General features: G+C 37.1%; 1 protein-coding gene across 1 annotated transcript in view; it reads right to left on the bottom strand.

Annotated features, from left to right (window-relative positions):
- Positions 1-1,312: 1,312 nt before the first annotated feature.
- pcca (propionyl-CoA carboxylase subunit alpha) overlaps positions 1,313-24,671 on the bottom strand; it is an 87,472-nt gene continuing 64,113 nt past the window's right edge. The window contains exons 18-23 of the mRNA XM_051702486.1: positions 22,846-22,948; positions 20,050-20,148; positions 17,198-17,251; positions 8,887-9,027; positions 4,476-4,553; positions 1,313-2,391 (exon numbers count right to left, since the gene is read on the bottom strand). Coding sequence (XP_051558446.1) covers positions 2,323-2,391; positions 4,476-4,553; positions 8,887-9,027; positions 17,198-17,251; positions 20,050-20,148; positions 22,846-22,948 — 544 coding nt within the window. The 3' untranslated portion in view covers positions 1,313-2,322. The remainder of the gene's footprint in view (positions 2,392-4,475; positions 4,554-8,886; positions 9,028-17,197; positions 17,252-20,049; positions 20,149-22,845; positions 22,949-24,671) is intronic.

Below are 24,671 nucleotides of genomic sequence, written 5' to 3' on the forward strand. Positions count from 1 at the left end.
GTATATGATGGGCATACGGCGTCTTTTTCATTGTGAAACTGTGTTTTCTTATTGGCATGAATCGCACTGAAGGCCTAGACTGAAAATGCATGGGCTGCGGCTGCTTAAACCTCTGTATGCTGAAGTAGTTCAATTTTGGAGGAATACAATTTACATAAGTTGCCTAAACAACCATGCATTTACACTAGAGCAACCAAGTCACGTCTTATACACCGATGAGCCAAAACATTATGACCACTCACAGGTGAAGCGAATAAAGTTTATCATCTCCTAACAAGGCCACATGTCAAGGTCTGGGTAGATTAGATGGTAAGCGAACAATAAGTTCTCATAGTCAACGTGTTGAATGCAGGAGAAATGGGCAGGAGTTAAAGACCTGAGTGACTTTGACAAGGGCCAAATTGTTATGATGAAACGACTGAGTCAGAGCATCTCTGAAATGGCAAGGCTTGTGGGGTGCTCCTGGTCAGCAGTTGTGAGTACCTAACGACAGTGGTCCGAGGAGGGACAAACCACAAACCAGCGACAGGGTGTTGGGTACCCAATGTTTTATCAATGCGTGAGGGCAATGAAGGCTATCCCGTCTGGTTTGAACCGACAGAAGGTCTCCTGTGGCAAAAGACAGAAAATGTTGTCAATTTGACACGTGCCACCTACCTAAACATCGTTGCAGACCATGTACACGCCTTCATGGCAATAGTATTCCCTGATGGCAGTGGCCTCTTTCAGCAGGATAATACGCCCTGCCACACTGCACACATTGTTCGGTAATGGACTGAGGAACATAATGAAGAGTTCAAGGTGTTGCCCTGGCCTCCAAATTCCCCGGATCTCAATTCGATTGAGCATCTGTGGGATGTGCTGGATCAATTAGTCTGATCCACGGCAGCTCCACCTCACCACTTACAGGACTTGAAGGATCTGCTGCTCATGTCTTGGTGCCAGATACCACAGGACGCCTTCAGGGGTCTTGTAGAGTCCATACCTCGACAGATCAGCACTGTTTTGGCGGCACGCAGAGGACCAACAATATATTAGAAAGGTGTTCATAATATTTTAGCTCATCAGTGTATGTCTCGGATTACTATCAGTCTCAAAAACATCTAGGAGTGCATTTACGCTTGGTCTTTTCATGATTGAATAGCTATCCAATCAGTAAAATCACACTGAGTGACCAAATGTAAATACCTCCTTACAGAAAGATAGAGAGGATGTGATTGGATGTTGATGACGTCATGCATTTCTTCCACACAACATATATAATCAAATCATTAATTACAGTAATGGGTTTCATGCTGACCGGATCACCAACTAGTTATAAATTAGGTACAGCAAGTCTCCACCATTTTTATTATAAGAAATGTTTCTTGAAAACAAACACAGACAGAAAGTGGATCCAAGTAGCTAAAATACAGGAAACAGCACCATCTGAGCCTCCTCCGACTGGTCTTCTGGCTCCTGACCACAGCTGTCTATTAGTTTCTGAGCAATCTCATCTGCCTCTCCCTTCTGATTATGGTCCACTCCTCTAGTTTTCTTGGTTTTACAAACAGTAAAATACTGAACAATTTTAAAACAGATAGCAAATTGTTTAAATAGTGCAGCTACAGTAAGAACACAAACTCTTACACTAGAACAACTTGTCCAATTTTTAAGTTGAGTTTAGGAAATAAACCAAAGCAAATGTAGTACAGAATGCAAGGCAGAACTAATGTCAAAAACTCTCAGTGATCATGTGACATTTAGCATGCATATTGCTTAACAAGTTTATTATTGCTTAACAAGTATAATGCATTTGAGGACAGGATTGTGTCTTGGATCAAAAGGAAACACTGATTTATATCAAACTAAGAGTGATCATTTGATAGATTAAAACTACGTATATAGGCCAACATTAGCTTGAGAAATGATGTAACGGAAATATTCATAGCATATTAGAACCATTAACAGCACTTCCTTTAAAGAAAGATAAATGCACAGAGAGAGGGAGGAGGACAGCAGCTCTCCTTGACTGCATTTCAAGATGACCAATGCCTTCAAACATGTTAGTTGTTGATGATTCATAAAATGGACGATCTGTGGTGACTTGGATTGATGCCAAATGGGGGTTACTTCCATGTCAAACAGTAAAGCCTCCAGTGAGGACCAAGGCACAAGAGAATGTGAGTGTTTTGACATTTCCTTCTAAGTGAAACCATGAAACAAACCAAAAAACAAGAACAGTGGAGGAATGTTCCATCTAACTCTACTAGTGTCTTTGCTCATCCACAGCGACGGAAGTTCTCCTCAGAATGCACAGATGAGAAGTTTTGACATGTTTATTTACTCAAGTTCCACGAGTAGATCTCCCTCTCCAACTGTATCTCCAGCTTTACAGTGCACACTCTTCACCTGAACAAGAAGACACATCACATGAGAAAGTTCCAAGCCTTTTGCATATTAAAAATACTAGGGGTGGGTAAAAACACAGATTTTACGATGCATCGCGATCTTCATTTCTTAATATGAACTAAGTAATTAAAGTAAATTACTTAAATCCCAAGATTGATCTTTTACTCTATGTGCAACCCTCTACTACAATGAAAGAAAATCACTCGCATTTTTTCGTATTTGGCAACTTGCAGGTAAATGTTAGATATAACTCACCAGTGATTGTGTAGGTGAGTGGTGAAGTATTCTACACACTACAACGTGAAGATGGCTTTTTAATTTATCCACTTGGGAGAGCGTTTTCGAAAAGCACCGTTTTTGCTGTCAAAAACGCCCTCTCAATGTGGATAGAAGGCCAAAACGTAGAGAAAAAGATGTGTTTTCAAACGTATTAGTGTGAACGTGGCCTGCGTTTTGAGAGTAAAAGTTGTTCCGTGTAATGTGTGTCCAAAAGATATCCATGCAACCCATTTGTCATTGAATATGATCTCTTTTAATACCCTTCCTGTTCTTTACAGTCAGTTGTTGATAAAAAAAAAAAAAAACACATCTAAATCTAATCATGCATAGCACGGATGAGGTTGAGCTGTTCAAGACTCATTAACATGCTGTCATCTACAAATGCTTTTTACAGAAAGGCCGGTTTTGTTAAAGAGACAGTACCAGTTTTTAGCACGTGTTTCAGCAAATCAATGTAAATACCTGTATATAGTACAAATTATGCAATTAAACAATGAACATGTAACAAAAAATAATATATGCAATATAATATTGTATTTACTGATTTAATACATGGATTTGTTTATTTTTTTTAAATAAAAATCTGACCAAAATGATAAACTAATAAAATATAATTAGTAAAATTAATATATTTTCATAATTTACCTAGTTAGAAGGTCCCCTGTATAATTAACAGTATTAGCTGGGAGAGAATTTCTTTCATATGTAAAAGGGAAATATACCCGTATGAATAGATATCGAATCGATCTTGTGAATCGGAATCGAATCAGGAAATCAATGGAGAAAGTATTTTGAAAAGAAATGAATGCTTTTAACAACAAGCAAAACTGCTCTGAAGAACTACTCTACCCATGATCCAGAAGAGAAAAATCCACCGATCAGAAAATCACGACAAACAAAGTGCACCAAATGAGCCCGGCAGCAACCACCTACTTCCATGACGCACTGTGAATGATGCAATCGAGTCGGGCTCCCTACACTCACAAACTACTTAAATATTTGCATATATGCAAATATCTTGCCATAAACTTAACATATTGTTTCTGTACTTATAATCAACAACTTTAAATCACTAGTATTATATTTTCCCACCATTTTTAATACGATTACTTCGCTCGTAATGCTTCATGAGACTGCAGTTCATGCCCTCAGTATAGAAGTACACCGTCTTGTATCTCCAGTCAGAATTCTGTCTTGTCCGATTTCCAAATAACCTCTTGCTTCAAATCAAAGTTTGTAATGTTGTGATTTACCTCAGAGCTGGTTTATTTGGTTCATGGCTTAGAACTCTGTAATGAAGAATTTTATGATAACCCTATGGGAAAAATGAATGGGAAAAATACTTCCAAGATGGCTGAAAAAGTGGGTGGGCACTGTTGCGGTCTATAGACAACCCCACATATTTCTGGCCTTGTAGTGTTTATGAGCCTTTGCAATGAGCATTTGAGCACAGAATAGCAAAGGACATTTATACTCTGACCCATAAAAAAATATATTTTTGTACTTCACATTGAGTGGATTTTATTATCCATAAAAATGACCACAATCTGGTTTTAGACTTCTGACAAGGGAAAGGAGAGACTTCTTCACAGTAGCTAAGTGGTCTATTCAGAATACAAGTGTGGGTAATAGACCAAGGCCCCTCGCGGTCTCGCTCTCTCTCTCTCTCTCTCTCTCTCGTGGTGTTAGGTACTGTAATGTAGCTGAGGTATGTGGAAGAGTGTGTTCTTTGTCATAGATTTATGATGTACAGGGTAGTGAGGGGGATTATATATCAATGTATGTGTGCGAGTGTGTGAGCTCACCTTGGCTGTCCTAGCAGCAGTCATGCTGTTCTGCATCTTCATGGCTTCAATCACACAGATCTCCTGTCCCTCGGCAACCTTCAGAACACACACCGATACATAAACAAATCACAACAGGTACTTACTGATAATGCCCTGAACTGCATGACTTGCAGAAAATATTTACTTCAAATATTCAATTCAGATACAGCTGCACACTGCAAAAACATATTTTCTTAATCTTGTTTTATCATAAATATATCTAAAAAAAATTAAAACAACCTACATTTTCTTAGCAGAAAAAAAAAAAAAAAAAAAAAAACTAAATATTAAGAAGAGAGTATATCTAGAACACATTTTAGGTAGTTTTTTTTACTCCACTGGCAAATAGTTTTTCTTGTTTTAAGAATAAACAATAAAATTCAGCAAGTTTTATGTTTAAACCAAGAAAACAAAAATTGCCAGTGTGTTAAGAAAAAAGAAAATAAAAAAAGTTTTAATATCTTTATTTTTCTTATAAGTGTATCTTGTTTTTAAGAATATTTAAATATTTTGATAATGATTAGGTTCTATTTGTTAACATTAGTAAATGCCTAAGGCATCATGAACTAACAATGACCAATATTTCATTACAGCATTTATTAATATTGTTATGCATTAATATAATGCATTAATTTTAATGTATACATTTCATTTTAAAGATGTATATTTTAAAATTAACATTAAGATTAAGTGCTGTAAAAGTATTGCTCATTGTTAGTTTGTTAACTAATGTTAATGAATAACACCTTATTTTAAAATGTTCTGTAAACTGTACATTTTTATTTATATTTTTTATTATATTTACTTTTTAATTGCATTACAGGATAAAGTATGTGCACCCTTGTATTTTCCATGGATTTCTGCATAAATGTGCATCACAAAATCATAAAATTGCATTTGATCTGTCACAATCGCATACACACACACAGTTTGCTTAAACACATTTTAGATATACATTTGTTACCATTTCCAGCTTTAAGCAACACAATTAGTTGTTGTGAGATTTTTTTTCTCTCAAGGAATGGTTCACATCTGGCAGTGCTTGTTGTGAATAACACACTCAAAATTTGTGAGTGTATTTTCATAGGGCAGGGCGGCTCTGACCAACACCTCCAGTCTCGTCTCATTGATTGGACTCCAGGTTAACTAAAACCTGGAACTCTATTTATTAACTTCATAGACTCATGTAGGTGTTGTAAATTAAAGCACTTTATCTCAGAGAATACTGTAATATTTAATAAGGGCACATACATTAGAAAAGTAATAACGGTTAACAAATGCACAATGCTCAAAATCAATAAAAGAAATCTCTGTTTATATCTATGAAGTACTTCCATTAGTGAAATGGATTATGGAAATAAGTGCACACTGAGGACTTTCTCCCCCCCCCAACCCAATCCACAATGACTAATTTCAGCCTTATTTATACAGAAGTGCAGAAATCAGGTGGTGTGCCTGTCACTACTGTGTGCGTGTTGTGACTAATCAGTGTGAGAGCTCTTCATTGTAGTGCTCTGTGTGTGTGTGTGTGTGTGTGTGTGTGTGTGTGTGTGTGTGTGTGTGTGTGTGTGTGTGTTGCTGAGTAAATTAGATGTTTTACTGGAAGGGCTCATATGTATTAGCCGGAGCCAGTTGGTCTGTGCCTTATATACAAGTCATTAACAGACCGAGTGAGGACTCATTCAATTCAACTTGACAGCCACACACGCAGGCACACAGAGACATTTTGTCTAACAGAAGTGCACTGTCAGCTCTACAAATTATGTCATCCTGATCCAAACCACATTACTTAAAGGAGAAGTTTTTGTTTAGCACATTAGCAGTTTATTTAACTCTATGAAACCTGGCGTATCATATTTGATACATGATTTCCTAAAGCCTCTAAACATCAACATGATGAATCCTTTGCTGAAAAACCTGTTGTATGCAATGTACTAGATGTCTACTGCCTCCTAGTGAAAGTTTCTGTGCTCTTCTGGAAGTAGAAGACCTTGTAATATTTCAAAAGCACTTGTCTTTTTGCTCTGAAATCTTTGCTGGTTTTGATAAAGTAAAAGTAACAATAACTTTTATATTGGTACTGATATTTCAAAAAGAGTATTTGCTGAATTAAAGCAACTTGTGCTTGCTTATAATTTTGTAAAACTTTTTTATCGAAAAATCACATTGAAATGTGCGTATCAAATATATGATACAATAGGCTTTTAGGAGGTATGTCTCTCAATCCTCAGAAGTTTTACTTTACACATCAGCATTGTTTAGCAGATGAAATATATTATGATAGAGTGGATCATACAAAAACGTACTGTACTGTGCAAATGTTTTAGGCACTTGTGAAAAATGTTGCACAGTGAGGTTGTCAAAAAAATAATGACATAAATAGTTTTCATTTACCAATTAACATCATACAAAGTCCAGTAAACATAAAAAAAAAATTAAAAAAAATTACATTAATATTTGGTGTGTCTACATTTGCCTTCAAAACAGCACCAATTCTCCTAGGTACACACTTCTTGGTTGTTGGCATATAGAATGTTCCAAGCTTCTTGGAGAATTCACCACAGTTCTTCTATCTATTTAGGCTGTCTCAATTGTTCTGTCTCTTCATGTAAACCCAGACTGACTCAATGTTCAGTGGGGGGCTCTGTGAGGGCCATGCCATCTGTTGCAGAGCTTCCTGTTCTTCTATTCTATTCTATTTGCAAAAGGAATGTTTGGGAGTCTAAAATGTATATGTCCTATTGACACACTAAAGTTGAAGATATAAATAACCATTTTAAGACAAAAGTTATGTGCTAAGACTTTTGCATATTACTGTATATACTCTATGATTTCCATGATTTGCATGACAGGGGAACCCTCTTTATTATGAAGTTAGAAGTAATAACTTGTTGACATGTTGAGCTGTGGTGACAAGTCCTAATCCAAATTCCTCTATCTCTAATAACTTTCTAACACTCTGTATCTACTATATATCTGTCCAATAAAATGGGCAAAAAAAAAAACACATGAAGATAAATCGCTTTTACATTTTGTCTGTTGCTACAATCAATCTACTCCACGTCATCATGTTTTGGAGAATAATGGGCATTTGGCTTCTGTCTGCCTTTAATATTCTATAGGCTCAGACACATTTCCATTTGCACTGCGAAATGTTATGGGTGAAATACAGTCATGTCAATGGGAATAACTGTAATCAGGAACTGTGCCTGATGGACTTGTAGAATTTCCCTATGCAAATTTTGTGTGGGGTTTAAGTTCGGTGAACTTCAAATGCAAATTTTCAGCATTGACCAATAGGAAGTTTCTTGGTTTGGCAGTGACCTCTGTTTGAACAGTGTTTCCATGTACAGTAACTACTGAATATTCACAATGGACGAGCAAATCATTTTAGCAGTAAGTTTCTTTATAACCTCACTCTCGCAGAGAATAAAATGCAGCTTAAAAAAATATGCTGCTTGGCGAGTAGTTTTTGTTAGTTTCACACTCTCTCAAAGGGATAGTTCACTCAAAAATGAAAATTCTCATCATTTACTCACCCTCATGCCATATCAGATTTTTAGAGGAATATTTCAGCTCTGTAGGTCCATACAATGCAAGTGAATGGTGACCAAAATTTTGAAGCTTCAAAGGACATAAAGACAGCATAAAAGTAATCCATATGACTCCATGTCATATGAAATCCATGTCTTCTGAAGCTATATGATAAGTGTGGATGAGAAACAGATCAATATTTAAGTCCTTTTTTAATGACCAATCTCCACTTTCACTTTCACATTCTTCTTCATTTGTTTTTGGGGATTTGCATTCTTCGTGCATATCCACCTACTAGGCAGGGAGGAGAATTTATAGTAAAATGGACTTAAATATTGATCTGTTTCTTACCCATCATATCGCTTCTGAAGTAATAGATTAAACCATTGGAGTCGTATGGATTACTTTTTTTATATTTTTATGTCCTTTAGGAGCTTTAAATTTTTGGTCACCATTCACTTGCATTGTATGGACCTACAGAGCTTAAATATTCTTCTAAAAATCTGTGTGTGTGTTCAGCAGAAGAAAGAAAGTCATACACATCTGGACTGGCATGAGGGTGAGTAAATGATGAGAATTTTGGTTTTTGTGTGACTTTCCATTTAACATCTGCCCACGCCTTTACCTGAGGAACTTCGCAATACAAAGGTAGATGTGTCCAAGCCTTAATATTTAAGAGTTAATTCAGCTTTATTTAAACTTAATTTTTATCACTTGCAACATTTCAACCAGAGACCTTTAAAGAATTTAGACTGAATTTTAATCCATATGTTGAGTAGGGAAATTGAGAATAAGTCAATGGTTATACTAATTGTTTAGTAGTGTATTAATGTACTAATGTATTTTAGTCACTTACCGTATCCCCTGGTTTAACGGACACAGCTACCACAGATCCTGGCATGGGAGAGCGGAGGAGACTGCTGGTGTCTTCCGGAACCTTCTCTGGCATATGCTTACTGAGAGACGCAGCTAGTTTACTCAACACACGCAACTTAAACTGAGCACAGAAAAAAAACACAAACAGAAAGAAAATCAGGCATGAGTACACAGATACCACAATAAACTAAATACAGCACCCACTGATAATACAAATAAAAGGACCAAATCTCCATGATACCAACTAACAGACCCACACACACAGAAACACCCATAACAGACACCACCTTAAAAATAAAAAATAAAAACTAATTTCACCCAGTTGATGAAAGATGCTCAAAGTCTAGCAAGATTGTTAAGACAAGTAAAGTTGTGGCCAGTATTCCAGCCATCCCAAAGTTATAAGTAGCAATTACTTCAAGGATAGCCTATAACTCTGAAAACAAAGCAGAACATACAGTTGATGGATATGTCATTTATTTGCTACTAACTGATATAAAAAATTAAAAAAAAAGTTTGCTTCTTGGCAGAATCTTAAAACATATGCATCTCAATGAAGCTGTTAAGCAGTCAGTCATTCAGATGGCAACTGGTAATTTACCAGCCTTTGCCATTTTTCTCTGCAATATGAGGATTGTAACAACCATACACATTCACACCCCCCCAAATATCCAGATTAGTGTTCAATATGTCTGTTTTTTTCCCCCATCATTCCCCCCCATTTTCCATCATTCTGTGACTGAGAATAGGCTGAACTCTTCTTTTCAGAAGTCTCATTTATTTTCCTGAGCTACTCATCTACACCTTTAGATGGCAGCACAGTTCTGCACCCACTCACATACACCCTTTATTTTCTTCATGTGTATCAGAGAGATGAAAGGCTGTAACTGTAACTCTGTAACTCCCCAACTTAATTCAATTACCAGATGAGTGAAGTCTGGCCCTCCACACCATGCACAGGTCATAAAATGAAAAGCAGTTCTGTCAGTTTGACTATTACAAACTCACAAACTCTTTCATACACACAGTTGCAGCCCCATGACAAGTGCATTAGCCCCCTGCTCTCTGTACAGACACTAATGGAGAGTCATTGGCTCATAACAGTCAGCAGAGAAAATGAAGAGCTAATTAATAGTCACATACGGAGCAGGAGACTGGCACTACATGACTATGGGGGGATGAGATAGTGAGAATGACAAAGCAAGAGAGGGAAGTGACACAGAGATTTGGGTGCAAAGAGGGTCATTTTTCCAAGGCCATTTTCAGAGTATTTTCAACAAATATCAGCATAATTTTATTTGAAATGTAAATTGTTCACTTGTATAATTATAGCATACCCTTGACAAGACACAACCTACCCCTAAAGTTGTCACAGGTAAACTTGCATTTTTGAAGAGTCAAATTTCTATGGTGCTATCTTACAGATGCTTTCTTCTAATTTCAGTTGATAACAGATATTCTGAAATAAAAATAAGCATATTATTTTTACTAGAAGACAACTCAAGTTTAAAGTGGTACAGCTTACCGTACTATGCCCTATGTAAAAAGTTTCTATAAACCTTTGAATGCTTTGACGACTGTCTGTCATTAAAAAAAAAAAAAAAAGAGCCAGATACTTTAGTTTACTATTTTCTTAAAATGTCTTACCCCTAGTGCCACTTCCTGACAAATATGTCATTTTAAAGGCCCTGTTTACTACTGTTGGTGTCATTTCTGTGCTATCTTTAGCAAAAAGGAAAAGGTGACTCGTTAATCATTGGAAACCTCTCTGAAGGGAATATAGCTGCTTTCCAGGAATTCAACAAAAGAAGCCTTACATTATTGTGGTAAACTGAGGTCACACATGGTCACATTAATGGTGATGATTCTGTGAGCATGGTCCACTCACTACATATCTGAGATACAAGCTAAAGACACAACTAGAGAAATTTAGAGGTCACCAAGTCAAGTTTGCATGGACTCCACAAGTTGCAAAACCTGATGATCCATGTTATTCCAGCACAGTTTTAGAGGGTTTCAAAGAGTGCCTTGTGAGTTTGAACGGAAGCAAGAAAATCTTGACATTTCGTACACAAGCTAAAATGGTCAATGTTACAAATTTGCTCAAATTTGTTCTTTTTTTTTTTTTTTTTTGGCAACATAATCTTTTCTTGTTTTAAATGTTTTTACCGATTCGATAAAGAAAAACCGAAATATTGTAAAAAAAACAAAAACCTGCAAATAAAGCAGCGTTTCCATCTGTCACTTCTGGGGAAATTGGCGTGAGATAGATATGAAAATGGACCCTTTTCACAGACCTGTTATGATGCGTTTCCACCTTCTTTAACAACGTAAATGTAGCAAACATTTTTATATTTCCAATTTTAAAAATATTTATTGTAAATTTATAACATTGTACTTTGTATTATATTACTCTGGAATAAGCTTTAAAAAAAAATCAGTTACCACAGCTGCAATGAGGCTTCTAACAATTTTTTCTTTTGCTGTTGGAGCAAATGGGTAAGCAAAAATTGTATTTGCTGCGGTCCCCCATTAACCGCTATTCAAGTTTAACCAACTATGACGACTTCCGCTTTGCGAATGTGGACATGTGAAAAGGGTCCATGGAAGTTGAAGCCACTGTGGCTCTTCTAACTTTGACAAACTTTATGTGTACTAGCATTCAGAGGCAGATTCATTATGTGTGGGAGCGAATGCATGTCAGAGAGTCCTGGGTGGTAATAGTAGCCAATCATTGTAATGACAGGCTTTGGTCCTATGAAAGGCCAAATTATCTTTTAATGTTCCATGCGCTACTCGTCATAATTAAATTTTTACTAGTAAAAATTCCAATTACAGAGCTCTATAATTGAATTTTTAAAAGAATTTCAATTACAGAGCTTTCTAACTGAATTTTTAGTAGTAACAATTCCAAATAGAGAGCTGTATATCTGCATTTTACTAGTTAAAATCTACAGTTGAATATTTAATTGTCATGTTTCCTTTTACTGCCATTTATTTTTAAATTGCAGAGCTCTTAAATCAAATTTTTACTAGAAAGAATTCCAACTAGAGAAATCTACAATTGAATATTTACTAGTAAGAGTTCCGACTAGAGAGATCTACAATAAGAGAGCAACACAATTCAATTTTTACTAGTTAAAAAAATAAAAAAAAATAATATATATATATATATATATATATATATATATATATATATATATATATATATATATATATATATATATATTAAACATGTTTAGCTCTGTAATTGAATCAGAGCTCTGCAACTAAATTCTTACTAGTAAGAATACAATTGCAGAGCTCTGAAATGATCTGATGTCCTTTTAGTGATCCTGATCTTAACATTTGGAAAGAATATTGTTGCAGCTGTTTGACCAAAATCATGGTCCTTTGAATCATCTTTAAATATCTGAATCATGGATAATTAGCCTAGAGCTAGCTCAGATAATGTTGCATCACTACAAAATTACATAATAGAAACACATTTCTCTCTATCATTAATCTTGTCTAACAACTAGAGGGCAACTTTGGCATTATAAATAACTATGTAGGTGTGATTGGGACTGCCACTGTAGGGCTGATATCAATCCTTGCCAGTCCCATAAACTCAGCTTCTTTTTTCTTTGCAGTTCAACCAAAGCTACTATGAACCATACATATACGTTTTTCTAACGTGTAAAAAACATCTTCGAACTCATAGTTACAGTACTGAAGTATTACAGTATTATTTAAAAATGACTCTAGCATATTGTTTTAATATATTTTATTATCATATTTTATACATTTTATTATAGCCAGTGTTACTTGGTGTGTACTTGGTTCATTTCTCTTAAATATTTTTCAAGAGTATAAAGAGGTGTATTAATATAATGATTACATATTATATTAATATATCCTTAAAAAACAAAGTATACAGTTGAAGTCAGAAGTTCACATACACTTAGGCTGAAGACATTAAAACTAATTTTTTTGACCACTCCACAGATTTAATATTAGCAAACTATAGTTTTGGCATGTCATTTAGGACATCTACTTTGTGCATGACACAAGTAATTTTTCCAACAATTGTTTCACTTTTAATTGACTATATCACAATTCCATTGGGTCAGAAGTTTACATACACTAAGTTAACTGTGCCTTTAAGCAGCTTGGAAAATTCCAGAAAAGGATGTCAAGCCTTTAGACAACTAACCAATTAGCTTCTGAAAGGAGGTGTACCGAATTGGAGGTGTACCCGTGGATGTATTTTAAGGCCTATTTTCAAACTTGCTTGACGTCATGGGAAAATCAAAAGAAATCAGCCAAGACCTCAGAAAAAAATTGTGGACCTCCACAAGTCTGGTTCATCCTTGGGAGCAATTTCCAAACGCCTGAAAGTACCACGTTCATCTGTACAAACAATAGTACGCAAATATAAACACCATGGGACCATGCAGCTATCATACCGCTCAGGAAGGAGACGCATTCTGTCTCCTGGAGATGAACGTAGTTCGGTGTGAAAAGTGCAAATCAATCCCAGAACAACAGCAAAGGACCTTGTGAAGATGCTGGAGGAAACAGGTAGACAAGTATATATATCCACAGTAAAACGAGTCCTATATCGACATAACCTGAAAGGCTGCTCAGCAAGAAAAAAGCCACTGCTCCAAAACCACCATAAAAAACCAGACTACAGTTTGCAAGTACACATGGGGACAAAGATCTTGAAACAAAAATCGAACTGTTTGGCCATAATGACCATCGTTATGTTTAGAGGAAAAAGGGTAAGGCTTGCAAGCCGAAGAACACCATCCCAACCGTGAAGCATGAGGGTGGCAGCATCATGTTTTGAGGGTGCTTTGTTGCAGGAGGGACTGGTGCACTTCACAAAATAGATGGCATCATGAGGAAGGAAAATTGTGTGGATATATTGAAGCAACATCTCAAGACATCAGCCAGGATGTTAAAGCTCAGTCACAAATGGGTCTTCCAAATGGACAATGACCCCAATCATATCTCCAAAGTTGTGGCAAAATGGCTTAAGGACAACAAAGTCAAGGTATTGGAGTGGCCATCACAAAGCCCTGACCTCAATCCAAAAGAAAATTTGTGGGTAGATCTGAAAAAGCATGTGCAAGCAAGGAGGCCTACAAACCTGACTGTTACACCAGTTCTGTCTGGAGGAATGGGCCGAAATTCCAGCAACTTATTGTGAGAAGCTTGTGGAAGGCTACCCAAAACATTTGACCCAAGTTAAACAATTTAAAGGCAATGCTACCAAATACTAACAAAGTGTAAACTTCTGACCCATTGGGAATGTGATGAATAAAAGCTGAAATAAATCATTGTCTCTACTATTATTCTGACATTCATATTCTTAAAATAAAGTAGTGATCCTAACTGACCTAAGACAGGGAATGTTTTCTATGATTAAATGTCAGGAATTGTGAAAAACTGAGTTTAAATGTATTTGGCTAAGGTGTATGTAAACTTCTGACTTCAACTGTATACGATTTGACACTATGTGAATGCAATCAATATGTGTGCTAAATAAGCTTGTAAATATATTTAATGCTAATATCCAACCACGCCACACATGGCCTTTATTTTAAAATGTAGCCTACCTCAGGCAGGATTTGGAAAGGGAAATGGGTTTAATTGCAGAGGGGATATCGGAGTTACCGTAGCCTTTCTGTCAGCCTGAACCATTCTGGCCATTCTCCGTTGAACTCTCTCATCAACAAGGCATTTCCATCTGCAGAACTGACGCTCACTGGATATTTTTTGTTTTTGGCACCATTCTCTATACACTCTAGAGACTGTTGCAAGTGAAAATCACAGGAGATCAGCAGTTAAAGAAATCCTCAAACCAGCCCGTCTGGCACTAACAATCATGCCATGGTTGAAATCACTGAGATCACATTTTTCCCCATTCTGATGGTTGATGTGAACATTAACTGAAGCTCCTGACCTGTATCTGCATGATTTTATGCATTTCACTAATGCCACATGATTGGCTGATTAGATAATCTCATGAATAAGTAGGTGTACAGTTGTTCCTAATAAAGTTGGTGAGTGTATATTCTTATATAAATTCTACAAGAATATATTCGGAAAATGTTTTTATTGTAGTTTATGCACATATCTTCTTACCGACTAAAAAAGATTTTTATGTGGATTTTGGATTTTTTCCCCCCCACATCTTTTCTTCCAGCATTTTTCTTGCAATATGCCAAAATTCTGGAGTCCCCCCCCCCCCAAAAAAAATCCAAAAATAGTGAGATCAGGATAAATGCATGGCACTGTTTCTGGGAAACACTAATGGCTAACCATAAGATGAATTTCAATGCCATTATAGAAATTCACTATTCACAGTCAGCCATAATTAACTTAATTCATGAGTAAATGTTCCAATAATAGACCATTTAGTGAAATTAAGTGAGTAGTATTCAGCTGTTCATGTGATTCTAACATGGCAACCCCCATTAGGGGACCCCCTCCATGTAGAATAAAACAGCATTTATAAGGTTGTGAGTGGTATGTGAGTGCTCATGATTTTATACATATGTTTCAAACTTACAATTCATTTCTTTAAGAGTAAAACTTTTTAAATGAGAAAAAATTACTGAGTGCACATTTAAGGTTACCTTTGTGAGGGTGATATGAGGTGTAATGTGCTCTACTAATGGTCTCACAGCATCTTTGAGTGTTATTCATGAGGAGAAACATCCATATTACTCTTGTGACAGGAGTATGAAAATCTTGTCAAACCTTGTTTTCTGCTGGGCCTGACAGGGAAACGGACAGGCACTGAAACCACAGCCCCACTGACCTGTTAACATAGAATGAACGGAAGGCATCCCATAATAGCTGTGACCCCAGGGAAACTTTTAAACAAATCGCCTCTCAGCCCCAGGTCTTTGAAGCAAAGACCCCCCACGTAGCACACGCGTGTGCAGTGTGGAAGCCAGCATTTCCTCTTCTTTTAAAGAGTTACTGTGTTTTTAACCTTGTTTGTTTGTTTAAGCTGGCGAAACGTTGATGCTGATTGTTTAGGTGCCTTTGGGTCAACAAAGATGGGACAGCTTGATTTGATTTGTAGTTACACCTGTGCATTGCTTTAACTTTGACTGCGGCAAGGGGTGTGAGTCTCTGTGTGTTTGCGTGTGTTTGGTGGATCGACTGGAGTGTAAAGACAGGATAAACGCCCCAGTGAGTGACACAATATAGCATATATAACCCAGCATAAGACACACAGAAAATCACCAGTGTACACAAGAATACACACATACATAGAGTCTAGGTCACTGACATATACACATTAGACATCATTGTATGGTTCAAAGAAATACAGAATATAGAACACAGAAATATCTAAGGGGCAGTTTATACAGGACATGTTTTTGAATTCGTCAGAGGTGGGTTTTTTTAGTCGTTTTTTTGTAAACATCCACTGCAACAGTTAAACAGGCATCCTCCACATCTCGCAACATGATTGGAATATTTTTGAAACACCGTGTCAAATTAAAAGAAGTTCTTAACTTTTAAAAATGTGTCTCAAAACACCAGCATTCTGTTCCATTATGTTGCTCTGTGTCTAGCTGTTTTCGGACGCAAGAACACTCTTTTTGTTAACGGCCCCTAAGAGTAACTAGAGAACTTTCTACTATAATAAAATGATGTTAAGTCTCCCAATTCTCTTTATTCTGAATCAGACTGAAAAGGATATAGCATTCAATTTATTTATTTTCTCTTTTTTTTTTATCCCCTTTTCTCCCAATTTGGAATGACCAATTCCCACTACTTAGTATGTCCTCGTGGTGGCGCGGTTACTCACCTCAATCCGGGTGGCGGAGGACAAGTCTCAGTTGCCTCCGCTTCTGAGACGGTCAATCCGCGCATCTTATCACGTGGTTTGCTGTACATGACACCACAGAGACTCCGCATGTGTAGGCTCATGCTATTCTCCGTGATCCACGCACAACTTACCACATGCCCCACTGAGATCGAGAGCCACTAATCGCGACCACACGGAGGTTATCCCATGTGACTCTACCCTTGCTAGCAACCGGGCCAATTTGGTTGCTTAGGAGACCTGGCTGGAGTCACTCAGCACACCCTGGATTCGAACTCGTGACTCCAGGGGTGGTAGTCAGTGTAAATACTCGCTGAGCTAACCAAGCCCCCAGCATTCAGTTTATTTCTTCATGCCACTGGCTTTAAAATTAATACTGAGCAAGGAGAAGCTCTGTAAAGAAGAACCTGGGTCTATTGTCATTTAACTCTAAGGTGCTTGTTTAGAGACTTACTGAAGTGCCCAGATACTGCAGGGTGATTTCTCCAGCCGCTGTCCGTAAGAGGCACTGCATTCAGAGGGAATACAAAGAGTAAGACATGATGTGTGTTACAGTGTCGGTACATGTATAATGTTGTGTGCTTATACAACAATACTGTTGATTTCTTCATTTTGATTGGCTGATACACATTCTAAGGGTTTTGATTAATTTTCCAGAAATGCATGGCTATGAATTAGCTTGTTGTTGTAGTTCGTTGACCATATTCCAGTTGAATATCACTTCGCCACATTCTTTTTTAAAGCTGAAGTATGTAATTTCTGAGCCACTAGCGCCACCAAACGGAATTTCTAAAATAACTTTTTTTTAAACAGCTTTCTGAATACGCCTCATAGTGCATATGTTATCAAACACAGCTTTTGATTTTAAATCTATTACTATATGTTAAAATTAACATTAACTAAGATTAATAAATGCTGTAAAAGTATTGTTCATTGTTAGTTCATGTTAACTAATGTTAACAAATGGAACCTTATTGTAAAGTTTTACCAGATTAACCTATAAATGGCTTACTATAAGTTGTCTCTGTATGTTAAGCTGGGATAGTAGCAAGTATTTTAAAAAGTTACATACTTCAGCTTTAATTGTTAAAGTTTTGAAATATTAACAGCTGTTTCGAAGCAAGATATAAAACAGAGTTCTGACTGATTGGATGAGCCATGTTCAAACCAGTTGTAAAAGGCTGAAAAATACACACCTGTCATTGCACATTCTATGTTAATGAACATTAATTGGCAACTGTAAAAAGCCATCAGTTAGGCTAATAAACTATATTACTTGGCAGAAGATTTATTAATATCAATACTGGTGTCTTTTCATATTGTTGATGCAGACATTTATAAAAACTTTGGGATAATGATCAGCTAAAATAAATGAATGGACATTGCATGATAATTTGTACTTAGAACAATGGTCAATCATATTTTGCTGTCATTATACAAAATCATTGGAACACACAATGCCACAATTAATCAGTCAGAATCAAGTATTCCAGAGAGCCGTGTAATAAGTGGAATAATTGACTTTGGATCATTGTATTACTGAAAATTATTCACTGGGGCGTTGAATTATTAAAAATATGACAGTTGAAGTCAGAAGTTTACATACACCTTAGCCAAATACATTTAAACTCAGTTTTTCACAATTCCTGACATTTAATTGTAGAAAACATTCCTTGTCTTAGGTCAGTTAGGATCACTACTATATTTTAAGAATGTAAAATGTCAGGATAATAGAAGAGACAATGATTTATTTCAGCTTTTATTTATATCATCACATTCCCAGTGGGTCAGAAGTTTACACTTTGTTAGTATTTGGTAGCATTGCCTTTAAATTGTTTAACTTGGGTCAAATGTTTTGGGTAGCCTTCCACAAGCTTCTCACAATAAGTTGCTGGAATTGTGGCCCATTCCTCCAGACAGAACTGGTGTAACTGAGTCAGGTTTGTAGGCCTCCTTGCTCGCACATGCTTTTTCAGTTCTGCCCACAAATTTTCTATCCGATTGAGGTTAGGGCTTTGTGATGGCCACTCCAATACCGTGACTTTGTTGTCCTTAAGCCATTTTGCCACAACTTTGGAGGTATGCTTGGGGTCATTGTCCATTTGGAAGACCCAATTGCAACCAAGCTTTAACTTCCTGGCTGATGTCTTGAGATTTTGCTTCAATATATCCACATAAATTTCCTTCCTCATGATGCCATCTATTTTGTGAAGTGCACCGGTCCCTCCTGCAGCAAAGCAGCCCCACAACATGATGCTGCCACCTCCATGCTTCACGGTTGGGATGGTGTTCTTCGGCTTGCAAGCCTAACCTTTTTTTCCTCCAAACATAACGATGGTCATTATGGCCAAACAGTTAATATTTTGTTTCATTAGACCAGAGGACATTTCTCCAAAAAGTAAGATATTTGTCACCATGTGCACTTGCAAACTGTAGTCTGGATTTTTTATGGTTATTTTGGAGTAGTGGCTTCTTCCTTGCTGAGCAGCCTTTCAGGTTATGTTGATATAGGACTCGTTTTACTGTTGATATAGATACTTGTCTACCTGTTTCCTCCAGCATCTTCACAAGGTCCTTTGCTGTTGTTCTGGGATTGAGTTGCACTTTTCGCACCAAACTACATTCATTTCTAGGAGACAGAATGCGTCTCCTTCCTGAGCAGTATGACGGCTGCATGGTCCCATGGTGTTTATACTTGCATACTATTGTTTGTACAGATGAATGTGGTACCTTCAGACATTTGGAAATTGCTCCCAAGGATGAACCAGACTTATGGAGGTCCACAATGTTTTTTCTGAGGTCTTGGCTGATTTATTTTTATTTTCCCATGATGTCAAGTAAAGAGGCACTGAGTTTGAAGGTAGGCCTAAAAATACATCCACAGGTATTCATAAAATTCAGTACACCTTCTATCAGAAGCTAATTGTCTAAAGGCTTGACATTTTCTGGAATATTCCAAGCTGCTTAAAGGCACAGTTAACTTAGTGTATGTAAACTTCTGACCCACTGGAATTGTGATATAGTCAATTAAAAGTGAAACAATCTGTCTGTAAACAATTGTTGGAAAAATTACTCATATCATGCACAAAGTAAATGTCCTAAACGACTTGCATAAACTACAATTTGCTAATAATAAGTGGTTAAAAAATGAGTTTTAATTACTTAACCTAATAGTATGTAAACTTCTGACTTAAACTGTACACCCAAGGTGGTAATGGTTACAACTTAGGTGTACGACTTTTCAATAATTCAATGGGCTAGATAAATTTCCTATATATAGTTGCATGTGTGTGTGCAAGTGTGAACCTGGAGAGTCCTGTGTTTGCCGTTGACGCTGATGGGCAGCAGTCCTGAGGCCAGGTTCCATTCTCCAGACACCTCAACCTTCTCTCCATCTATCTCCACCTACACCAACAAACACACAGATGTTAGAAGTTAGGAGGAGGACAACAAAATATTTTTGTAACATATCACTAGACTGAGGTGTACGATCCGTGTGTGATTGTGTGTGTGCATGTACTTAGCTACAGTTTGGGGGAAAATAGTGAGAAAAGTGAGAAAAAAATCCAACCAATCCTTTGGGGACATTCAGGGATGTCAATTTTCCTCAATTGGAAAATCGATTCATAAATACAGCAATTACTGTTTTTAAATTAGCCTCTAAAATGAGTTAAAGGTTATTTCATATGAATTCTAACAGCTTATGTAGAAACAATAGAGGACTATGGTATGCCCACATTTGGACTGCCATATAAACATACTGTATTTTGTGTGGGTGTGCGTGCACACATATGTAAGAGTAACAGCGAGACAAATTAATTCAGAACCCCTCTAAGGTCAGTCAGTAAATTCTGCTCCCAAATCCACCTGATGCCTGAAAGGGGAGGTGGGGGTGTATCATGTTAGTCTTGTTTTTAAAGCCATGTCTCTGGTCAAGCTGATCACCCTCAGCCCTCAAACACTTGTCTAAACAACAGTTCTGAATAATCAGTTACATTCCCAAAGCATGCTGGGACACTGGAACCTCCAGGACCCTCTCTAGAGTCGGGGGTCCGGTTTGATGTGCAGTTCTGGGAGAGCACCAGATATCCACCCCTCAGCTTCAAGAAAGAGAGAGAGAGAGAGAGAGAGAGAGAGAGAGAGAGATAGAGAGTCCACTGAAATCAGGTGAGGCCCCTGATCCCTGGAGGCTTCTTTTATCCCTAACTGAAGGACCACAGGTGTATAAACACACACAGTTTGTGAGTGACGTCTCAGTTAAAGTGTGAGAGCTGGAGAGAGCTGCTGCTCTGTGAGGGCCTTTCAGTAACAGAAGACGACGACACACAAAGAATGTAAAGTGATTTAGACTTGGAGCGGAGGGATTGATTTCAACGCAAATACAATTACAAACAGAGAGAACGTGGAAGGATCGCTCACTGGAACAGAAGCAGAGAACAGACCTTCTCACAGAAGTCAACTGGACAGACAGGCTAAGTTATGACAAAGTAAAACTTGAAGTTTTGTGGTTGTTAGTCTATAGCCCCTTTCACACATACAGCTTTTTTCCAGAAAATTCACTGCAATTTTCAGGATAGAGGTCATGTGTGAACGTGACCCTTTTGAAAATACTGGTCAATTTTGCTCTGTCAATTTCCCTAAATGCGAAGTTGTATCATTAGTACCTATAAATGTCCATTTTGATGGTATGTCTGAACAGTACGTGGTACATTTTCCAGTAAAGGCAACCCAACGATTTTCCTGTAATTTACTTGGTTGCATGTGTGAAAGGGGCTTATGTCTATTAGCTTTGAGGCCATCTATATGCTAGTGAACTCCAAAAAGTTGACAAAGTTAATCAAATGCTCTTTAGCATGAGAATGTCCCTCCTTCTATTGACAATCAATAGTAAATAGAAAATCATGGTTCACAACTGTGACATAAACTACTGTAAATGCCATAGAGCACATCAGTGCCTGCCCACTTATTCAGACATCTGGGTTCAGCAAGTATTTTTCCCATAGACTTTTCATAAAATCCTTCATAAAAAAAAGTTAAGCCTGTTTGGTTCATACCAAACCAACCAGCTCCGAGGTGAATCACAACATCTCAAACTTTGTTTTGAGGGAAAAAAGTATTTGAAAACCAGACAAACAGACAAATGTACAAGACTGTGTACTTAACGTCTTTCATTGAATAAAAAACAATGGAAATATATAAAACTATTGATTTTAGGTTGATGATAAGTATAGAAACAATATAGTTTATGTTAATAGCAAAATATTCCAATATGTACAAATAGATAAGTAGTTTAAGGGTGAAGAGAAACTAACTCAATTACATATTTCACAGTGTGTCATGGGAGTGGACGGTCGCTCCGAGGCATGTTTCACGGGCTTGGTTGGTCACGGTTCTTCAACTGTTGAAACTTTCTCTGCTTAATGGGTAATGTAGTTGTTTACCATGAATTCTGCTATCAAACAAGATTTTTTAATTTTTAAGGTTGAAATAATCCATCTTCAATGGAAGCATCGATGTACAACCTTGGGGCTCAAGGTAGGTCTGTCTTTAAGGGTTTATAAGTTATCGTTGAAAATCAATCTGCCTACGGAAAAAAAATGAATGGGATTTTTACTTCCAGGACCATACTGTTGCACTCTATTGGCTATAAGAAAAAAAGAGAGATTAGGATATGTCTCAGACCAAACTTCCTGTTTCAACAGGAATTACATCAACACAGGAAAGAAAAATCACATTCGTCAAGCATTTTCATGTGGTCTTTATTAATGACAATAATTATTGTTCTATAAAAGTCAAAGGCTTAAATTTTTAGGACTGTGGTGCAAATGTTACATCATAAAACATCGTTTTTTATTATTATTATTTTGGTGCTTTTTTTTTCTTTATTAGACAGAAAGAGTGGAGAGTGACAGGACATGTTGGGGAGAGAAAAGGAATGGGATCAAGACATGTTGCATGCCAGAACCGAACCCTGACACCTGCATGAGCATTTGTCAAAAACACATGTGCTAACTCTTGCACCACTGCTCTGGCATGTCGACCATAAATTGAGATATAATAAGAAATTAAATATTTTGAAAATGAAAGACAATTTTCACTCACTGTATATTTGTTTTCAGAGTGAAACACGCCCAGCATGTGAACACCTTTATCAAGCTCCACACACAACTCCCATTGTCTTCTCTCCGGAGGAACGCTGGACACCCTGGAACACAAAGATGCAGAATGTTCATCATATGTCAAACCAGGTGTAAGAAATACACTCTTCTTACAGTCTATAAGGAGGTCTCTCTTTGCAATTATTTTAAATTATAAAGCTTTCTCTCCTTTACAGATGAGCTCAAACACAACACACACACACACACACACACACACACACACTCACTCTAACCACCTGGTCACTGGTTGTTTGACTGACAGCTCCTCTGCTAGGAGACCTAAAGTAAATGTATTAGGAGGAATGCAGTGTTTTTCCCACCGTGGTGGGCTGCATTTACTACAAAGAGAAAGCCTACCCCCCACCAATAACTTTTGGAACACATAAAAAAGAGAAAAGAAAGAGAAGGTGGAGGGGGAAACTGGAGAGATGTTTAGACAGATGGCCTCTGCATCTTTTTTCAAGTGTAAATTGGTCTTCTTTTCCAGATGAAGAGTATTGACTGATTCAATTGCAATGTCTGTGATGTACATTCACAAACAATTAATATTTATAACTAAAGGACTATTCCATTTGAAATATAACACACTCCACATGTAATGTTTAAGTTTTATGGTTTAACTTGAAAACAGTGTGGTAGTAGCATATTTAAAGCTTAAGAGTATAATTCCTGCGCCGCTACCATCACTAAATGGAACTTCAAAAATAATGAGTAATGGTTTCCCAAACACTGTCCCCATCTGCCACTGAGGGACAAGTCTAAATTATTGTCTGTGGCAACTGACAGCTACAGATGCAGTCGATACTTTACCTTGTATTTAACCTGGAATATTATTTTTCTTTTAATGTTTGAAAATTAAAACATTAATGGAACTGTTATGTTGTGAAGTGAAGTGAAACCGTGACTCTTTGAGATACAAGTTTTACATTTCAATGACTTTAAGTCACAGAGTGACTGGACAAATGGCCAAATGTATTAAGTGTGGAAGGATAGAGAAGGTAGAAGGGAGATTTACACAGACAGAGGAAAATAGGGAGGAAACTGTTAATATGGAACATGGTGCAGCCTCAATGCTTAAGTTCTCTCTCTCACACATAAAAATTGGTCTGCAGCAGATGTTTGATACTTTGTCCTAAACAGCTGTATGGAGGGAAGAACGTGTTTCAATTGGGCCTCATAATCATTTAAACTTACAAAACACAGCTATATTATTTATTACTACAACCATAAGAAACAGAATCTCCACTAAAGGAGACACATCACGGAGAACAGCATTTTCTATTCTCCTTGTTCTATGCAGACAAAGCTCTCTCCCAGTCCAACAAGAATATTTATAAAAACAAAGATGCAAAAATGAGCTATGATGTCACTCACTAGGAGCACTAGTGAAAGACCAATATATCGGTAAGTTTAAATTAAATGTGTTAATTTCTGCAAATAATAGTTGACTGTTTAACGCGTAAAATTAACGCAGCTAAACCAGTATCCTTTTTTTTTCACTTTCTGAAAATTCACTAATGTTTTTCCCCACATCCTGTGGTTAAAATTGGCATATGTAAATTTCTAGGAGGTACACGCTTGACTCGACTGCGCATCCTAGCACAGAAACTGTTTGTGTAGAGCAGTGTCGCTTATTCATTATGCACAGTGCATGAACCGGGCATAATAAACACGGGAGCGGATTTACTGTATGGAGAATGGAGACCTCACCCGCAAACATTGAGCCAGGAGTGGGAGAGATACAGTATGGACAAGCTGCCATATCTCTTC

Source organism: Myxocyprinus asiaticus, chromosome 7 (genome assembly GCF_019703515.2).
Source record: "Myxocyprinus asiaticus isolate MX2 ecotype Aquarium Trade chromosome 7, UBuf_Myxa_2, whole genome shotgun sequence".
Taxonomy (NCBI): Eukaryota; Metazoa; Chordata; class Actinopteri; order Cypriniformes; family Catostomidae; genus Myxocyprinus; species Myxocyprinus asiaticus.